Source organism: Platichthys flesus, chromosome 19 (assembly GCF_949316205.1).
Source record: "Platichthys flesus chromosome 19, fPlaFle2.1, whole genome shotgun sequence".
NCBI lineage: Eukaryota > Metazoa > Chordata > Actinopteri > Pleuronectiformes > Pleuronectidae > Platichthys > Platichthys flesus.
The window spans coordinates 2,678,990-2,686,967 of record NC_084963.1 but is presented as its reverse complement, the minus strand read 5'-3'; the positions used below and the strand labels follow the sequence as shown (position 1 = coordinate 2,686,967).

The 7,978-nt window shown below is 45.0% G+C and overlaps 1 protein-coding gene across 1 annotated transcript; it reads right to left on the bottom strand.

Annotated features, from left to right (window-relative positions):
• Nucleotides 1–2,753: 2,753 nt before the first annotated feature.
• Nucleotides 2,754–7,870, bottom strand: LOC133975323 (microtubule organization protein AKNA-like). Its single transcript, XM_062413256.1, has 16 exons — nt 7,653–7,870; nt 7,173–7,446; nt 6,631–6,705; nt 6,266–6,383; nt 6,002–6,066; nt 5,823–5,882; nt 5,620–5,738; nt 5,371–5,539; nt 4,997–5,142; nt 4,725–4,887; nt 4,475–4,581; nt 4,116–4,360; nt 3,862–4,017; nt 3,620–3,724; nt 3,292–3,418; nt 2,754–3,134 (listed from the first exon to the last, which is right to left on the bottom strand). The coding sequence occupies exons 1-16, from the start codon at nt 7,868–7,870 to the stop codon at nt 2,837–2,839; spliced, it is 2,445 nt and encodes an 814-aa protein (XP_062269240.1). The 3' UTR covers nt 2,754–2,836.
• Nucleotides 7,871–7,978: the final 108 nt, after the last annotated feature.

Genomic DNA, 7,978 nt, shown 5'->3' with positions numbered 1-7,978 from the left:
GTCCGACTGAAAGTTCGTACCCAATTTAAACATATTCCACGAGGTGTTCTTGAGATATCACCTTCACAAGAGAAGGACGGCTGGACGGACAGGATTTCACTCAGTGTGTGAGGTGAGTTCCATGTTATTAAGAAAGATGTCCAGAGAGACGTCCCGGGAGCGCTGCACATCGACCGACCTGGAGCTTCTCATCCTCCCCCTCGACACCTTGTGACCTCTGACCCCTGAGGAGGTGCCGGTCCTGTTGCAAGGGGACACGTGAACGAGAGATGGGCCACAGAAAACTAAATTAGTGACAGTCTGGGTGAAAAACTAAATCAACTAAACAATATGTGATGATTTCATCTAAATATTTTCCATGTATTTAGAAATTCAACATAAAAAAAATTCTCCTCCTCCAACTAACAGGAATTTGATATTTTGTCGTACATCTCATCTTATGACTGAGAGGTGTACGATCAGCTATTAGTGTGTTCTGCATGTGGGCGTTACAGGGTGTGGGGGGGGGGGGGGGGACAGCACTAGAAGTAAAATTTATGGGGCAGTAGATGTGTGTGTATGTGGAGACCTCCAAACCTCTGTGATGCCCCCTGGTGGAGAGGACTGGGGCCAGCTGCGGGAGTCAGACAGGAGCGCTCAAAACCAATAAACCAGCTGTCCATCTCTGGAGAGATGACATCATCCTGCTGAACACAGAAAGAAGATTAATGCACATTTAATTTAATGCAAAAATAGTGTTTTATAAATCACCATTGATCTTTTACACAAACCTCTGGCTCCTTCAATAAAAAAGAAGGGAGAGTGCACACAATGGAGTAACGGAGGGGTGGGGGGTGGGGGAGTACCTGTGGGAGACCCCATCTCCCATCTTCAGAGGAAACAGATGGAGGGGTGGGGTGAGGAGGAGGAGTAGAGGGAGGAACCTCACAGGTGGGCTGGTCCTGACTCATCTGTTCCGCCTGTTCCTTCAGCTCATCCAAACTCTGTCCACACTCATAGATCAGCGTGTCCACCTCTCTGACACACATCAACACAAACATGTCAACACATGCAATAAAAATAACAAATATACGTATTTATATCTTGGGTCATAAATTCTACCTGTTGTGGTCGAATGGGATGCCTGCTCTCCCCCTCTGCTCTTTGAATATAACCATGTAGAGCTTTTCTAAAGCGTCAAGCTTCTCTTGAAGCTGCTCGAGACCCTGAAGGACAGAATCAGTTCATTTGTTTGGATATAAAGTGAATCATCTAAAGGATTTCAGCTTGAAACTGATTGTATGTCTTACCTTCATCTGCTCTGTAATGGTGAGCACTTCACCGTCGAGAACATACTGATAATTCTTCACCCTAACCATGAGTACAGAAGCCTTCTCATTGAGCTTCTCCTCCAGGCTGGGGCCATTGTAGACCTGGGTGAAGAGAACCTGAGTTGATCTCTACTCTCTTAGTGTTCATACCGATGACTAAAATGTGTGTAGAACATTTTAAAACAAACTTTTCTCTAAATATCCCCAATTAACTTGTTTTTGATCCGTATTTTACCTTTTCCTGTGTTCACTACCCTTCTAATTAAAAAATGAGCCTTGTTCAGTTCCAGTGTTTCTTTGCTACGAAATAAATGTATTTTATCATATTTTATCAATAGTATTCATTAAATTACAAGCTAGCTAGCTTATTTTCTGAGTAGCTAACCATAGCTGGGATCAACAAAATAAAACTTGAAATATAACAGTACATACTTAATGGACTGATTGATATGAATTTGAAAATATTATTTTGAATTCTTTATCCAGAGTGTTAGTATGGTTGGTCTTACGGTTGAAATGTTCATAAAGATTCTGTACGAGGAACAGGATGAGGAGTCTGAGGACCTGAACTGTGTTCTACAGGATCAAGCTGGATCTGTGGGTGTGTCTTGGAATCCAGCTCTGCTACTTGACGAAGGCTCCTTTGAGGACAGGGACGACTCATCTTCTCTGTCATCAAAGGAGCCTTGAACCAGTGGATGGTTGAGATGCGGAGGAAGAGGCCAGAAAACTAACCCTGACCCACACTCTATCCCCTAACCACCAACCCACCGACAGTGTCAGTGTTCTGGATTTTTCGTATTCACCTGTTTGGTGCTCCTAAATATAATTTATTCATACTCTGGGACCTCCAACTCTAAGGACAAAGACCCAGAGATGGCCACACACCCATTTCTGCTTATGATCACTATTACAACTGTATTAACAACCCTGGCATTAAAATCAAATTTGTTAATACAGGGTCATTGGACATATCTGCAGCTGTGTGTCTAGACAGTCTAGACAGACAGACAGTACAGACAGAGAGTCCAGACGGTCTGTCTGTCTGGACTGTCTGGACTGTCTGTCTGGACTGTCTGTTTGGACTGTCTGTCTAGATAAACCGTCTATTTCATCTTAAATACAAACAAAGGACAAAAAACAAATACATCACTCTCCTTTTAATCCTGATTCTCTTAATTAGAAGATGATATGTATTCCTTCATGTCTTTCCCAACACATTTGATATTTAGTTTTTCGTCTTTTAATCCTGATATTAATTCACTTGACCAACAAACGAGTATTAACTCATCACAATCATATAAAGACAGTTTGAATTTCTCATGTCAGGTGAATATAGAACCAACTGATGTCTGTAAAAAGTCAATATGATCAAAGACGTTTTCAGACCCATCCACAGTTCTGCATTGTTTATGAAAAATTGTTACGTACATAGGCCAGCAACAAATTCTCTCTGAAGGTTGAAACCAGAGATAATTCACAAAGAAGATTTCAGATTCTTTTTGATTCTTATTTACTGACGTCCTTCATTCAGTTTGTGTGTCTGCAGCTGAACCCAGTCTAGTGACCAGCGTCTGCAGAGTGGACTGATTCCGCCGTGACTGAAACTGCATCCCAGCAGACAGGGAGCAAGCCATGTGGCGGGTGGTCTGCTGCATGTGTTTGATCGTACGGATGGCTTTGTCCAGAAAGGTATTCAGAGAGAAGACCTGGGAGATCTGCCCATCGACAGAGCTGTAGCGTCTAGTCCTCCTCCTCGCCTCCTTGTGACCTCTGACTCCTAAGGGTGTGCCAGGAGACACGTGGACGGGCTGTGAGGACAAGCTGAAAGAGAGATGGGCAACAGAAGACTAAATTAGTGACACTCTGGGTGAGAAACAAGATTAACTAAACAATATATTGAATTTTCATAGAAATCTCTTCCACGTGTGTTTACATGTGCAACCTAAACTAATACTTCCTGTGAGTGTGCTTTACTTACAGACGTGGTGAGCTTCCCAGCATGCACTGCGACAGAGCAGGAGCTGCGTGGTATCCTCTCCTCACCGCTCTGTCCGGGGACTCAGCTGATTGGCAGCTTGTGCCTGGGGCGGAGTCTCTGTCACAGTCTGTGAGTGACAGCAGGTCAGAGGCTCCGTTAACACTTTCGATTATTGATGTGCTGAGCTCAGCGACCAACAAATACACATTTTGCCAAGTCACACATTTATGACATCATTGAGTGTGAGGATCCGAGTTCACACACACAGACGTCTCAACATTAACATCTCATTTTCTCAAGCGTCTGAACTGAATCACATCAGACAAACCTGTCTTAGTGTCTCTGTTCGGCTGAAGACATCCACAGAGAGGACATTGACGAGAGCCGGAGGTAGATGAGGTGGGGGTCGACTCGCTGCTGCCACCAGCTGGACCTGACAGGACAAGGAGAAGACGACAGGAGGAAGAAACTGATCAAACTGGATTGATGGACGAGGACTTTACACTGGTTTATAATGAACAACCAAATAAAACAGGATTATCTTTGCAGTGCAGCAACGGTTGTTCTTACTCAGGTGTGGTTCATTGCTTTGGACAAGCACGGTCTCCTCCAGTCTGGGGACCTGGGCCTCCTGAGTCCTTGGTGCAGCTCTGGGAGAACTGCCATGGTGACTCGGTGCAGTGGTGGAGGACTGGTTACTCTGTCCGTCTTCAGACACGGTGCAAGCTGCGGAGACAGCATGTTAAATACACAGAGAAAAAGAAACACTTGTGTATAGAGTTACGAGCGTCACTCTCTGTGTGATGCACAGAACTTACACTCACTGCTGTCACTCTCCACTCGGGCTCCTCTGTCAGCCCTGGTTCTCTCTGTCTGACCGACCCAGCCCTGTGGGGAGCAGGAGGAGTCGCGCCTCCTCTGTCGGCCTCTGCTCGTCGGTTCGGGGCTGAGGGCCCAGGAGGCCCCTCTGGACTCTGCAGCTGTGTGCCGGTGTATCGGTGAGGAAGGAGGAGAGGATCCTGAGATGGTCTGAGGTGTCCTTGTGTTCCCGTCCTGATGGACTAAAAAGCTATGACAACAAAAAGGAATATTCAAACATAAAATGACAGAAAACACAAAAATAATCACTGATGAGGTTAATGTATGGGGCAGTTGTTGTGTGTGTATGTGGAGACCTCCTCACCTCTGTGACGCCCCCTGGTGGAGAGGACTGGGGCAATATGCGGGAGTCGGACGGCAGCGCTCTGAACCAATGAACCCGCTGTCCGTCTCTGGAGATATGATACCATCCTGCTGAACACAGAAAGAAGATTAAACCACATATATCTATACAGACAATAAAATAAGTAAAACAATCTGAGGCGTACACTATATTTATTACAACATGAAAGTAACATCTTACCCGACCTGGAAAATGGTTGATATAAACCGACCTGAGAAAGGTTTCTGCTGCTCCCAGGTTGGAGATTGGAGTTCCTTTTCTCCGATTCAGGAGTCTCTCCAAGGCTGCTCAGGCTGCTACTGTGAACCCTCTCTCTCTCTGCTTCCCTGAGGTCATAATCTAATGTTCTGGGAAGTTCCTGGAAGCTTCCATAGCTAAACAGGTCAAGGAAAAAAATATATGAATAGCTCCAAACATTAACATCAACCCCTCCATAGAAGAGATACTGATTAAGAGAATATAAAACATAAATACATCACTCACTGATCAGTTAGGTCATCAGGTTTGAGATACTGACATTTCAGAGATTCTTCGTCGTCCGTCTCCTCATCGTCACCTTCTTCACTGGCTGGGCTCACCTCCAGCTCTGAGGCACTTCCTGAATCCACCAGCAGAGGCATATGTGGGCTCTGGAAGGAATTGAAGCATCATTGGTGAAATGATGTGACATCACAGCAGGTTGACAGATTCTATTTGTCTTTCTCAAGACAAGTGACTAGGAATCAAAGTATGTGACTCAGTCATTCAGAAGTGTGTAGTATCTTTTAGTGGGATTTAACCATAGGATTTAACCTGCACATTTAGGCAACTTAGAAAACCAGATTTTGTTTGTTTTAATAACTTAACTGTCTTATTACCTGTGGGAGACTCCATCTCCAATCTAAAGAGGAAACAGTTGAAAGGGTGGGCTGAGGAGGTGGAGAGGGAGGAGCCTCACTGGTGGGCTGGTCCTGGCTCATCTGCTCCACCTGCTCCTTCAGCTCATCCATACGCATTCCACACTGGAAGATCAGCCCCCCCAGCACTCTGACCCACACCGACAACATGTAAACACATCCAATGAAAATAATAAATATATGTATTCATATCTTGGACATAAATCTTACCGTTCTTGGTCAAAGTAGCCGGCCACTTCTCCTCTCTGCTGCAGGAGTTTGTGCTCCTCCCTGGCAAACAGGAACCCCCTTTCTAAAGAGTCCAGCCCCTCGTTAAGCTGTGCGAGGCCCTGAAGGACAGGATCAGTTCATTAGTTTGAATATAAAGTGATCAATCTAAAGGAATACAGATTGAAACTGATTGTATGTCTTACCTCGATCTGTTCAGAAGGTTTGAGCTGTTTTCTCTTCAGGAGATCTTCATAAATCTGCAGCTGGATGAAAAACACAGAACCTTCAATGTATAATTACTTTACTTCATCATCACATCATCCAGAAGGACCTGTAAATTATTATTTCTAATTCTTCTTGACAGCTTCAATGGCTTGAGTACCTGCTGGAGGAACTTGTCAATCTGGATGTCGAGGATCTTGGCCAGCTGCTCTCCCACGTAGGGGCCTGTTCATTTTGCAGGTAAAGAAGAGTTATACAATGTAAGTTTCACTGAATGACACAACATTAGCAGCTGAATGATGGATGGAAGCCAGGTTGTTTGCAGGTTGAGGATCATTTTCAGTGACAGTATTAAATGGTAGAGCAATGAATCAGAGGAGCAGTGTGTCAGCAGAGAGGTGGAGGCTGAGGACAGAGAACCTACTTGGAGGAGCGCAGTGTCCGTCTGGATGAATAAAACCTGAGTTGATCTCTGTTCTCTGAGCCCGAGGAAAGTCCAAGGTCATGACCTTTGAGGAGTCGTGGCTCAGTCGTGACTGCATCTGCCAAGAGAAATTAGAAATATCATTATTTGTGCATTCTATCTCCCCCCCGACCGGAAACACGGCAAGAACCACGACCCGAATTTATTCAGTGCAATCAACATATGTAGCAGAGAAGGCAAACGCCTGCATCTAGTCCCTAAAGCTTGACTCAATCAAAGATAAACCAGTTATGGCACCGATCTGCTGCTTTCCTCAAATCCCTGATCCTGACCCTGACTGCGATGAATGAAATGGCCTCAACTACCTGTGCTTTCATTTGCAGAACATCGATGGTGTTATGCGCCTCAGCGTGCTTAGTCAGCAGTCTGTTGTGGTCCTCCTGCAGCAAGAGGGAAAGGGTGGATATAAGAGGAGAAGAAGTGGGGAAGAGAACAGAGTTGGTTATAAAGAGGATTGATCATGGTTTAGGGTTCTGTTCGGTCGAATCCATGAGTGTGATGAAGTGTTTCAGAAACAAAAGTCCATGGACGCCCTGTCCTTACACTTCTGTTTCTCATGTTTGAGTTCCTGTTACTACAATATAAAACTTTATTTCAGACATTATAAAGTACATTTAGTGAGGCCTATCCAACCTGGAATAAGGGGTAATTCATATATTATTGTGTGGCCTCAAGATCAATGATCTTCAGACAATATTCTTCTTCCCACTCTAAATCAATCTCTGTAGAATAAATAAGAATGGAGGAGAAGAATAGGGCCTAAAACTGGAACCTGGTTACAGGAGTTACCGTGGTCAGTCGATATTCCCTCCTCATCATGTCTATGAAACCACATCATGGTCAGTACCTGTAGCTGCTCGACCAGTGTGATGGCCTCCTGCCGGCATCTGAAGTCCTGAGGCGCAGTGGAGTTGGGGGCAGATGGGTGAGAGGATCCGTCGGAGGTGCTCAGTAGTACTTCCCTCACATGGTCAGCAGGAGACATATACATTGTGTTGAAGGACGGGGATTCCCTCCTGGAAGAGCGTCTGCTCACAGGAGGCTTGTAATCGCCTTTGGGGAGAAGGACCCTGGGCTTAACCTTAGAGAAGTCCGGCGTGGGGTAAGTCAGAGTCACGAATCTGTAAATAAAACAGTGTGGACGGTTAGTGATTTTTATTGAACAACTGTGAATAGATGAAGGAAGGGAAATGCTCTTCACCTGGACTCATTGACCTCAGCTGTCCTCAGCTCTCTATCTGGACTGGGTCTGGAATTTAGAGATTCCGCTCCTACGGTGCTGAGGGTGGAAATCCCAGAATGTGAAGCTTCAGAACACCTATCTGACTTTACTGATCCGTTCAAAGGTCCGTCATAGACCCGAGTCACTTGTTCAGGAAAGACAGACTCCTGCTCTTCAGACTTCTGAGGACGAGGACTGGACCTGGGGCTTATGGGGCTGCTGTAAGACTGTGACGGACTTTCTGTAAAATCAATCTCGGGGAAAGTTTCATCTTCAATCTCTGAAACCCCAGACAATTCCTCAGCAGTGAAGTAGTTGTCCATTACTAGTGAGGAGGAGAAATATGTACAATACCAACTAGCTGTTAGCTAGCTAGCTTCTTTGCTGGCTAGCTTACCATGGCTAGATCTACAAAATAAAACTTTAAATAA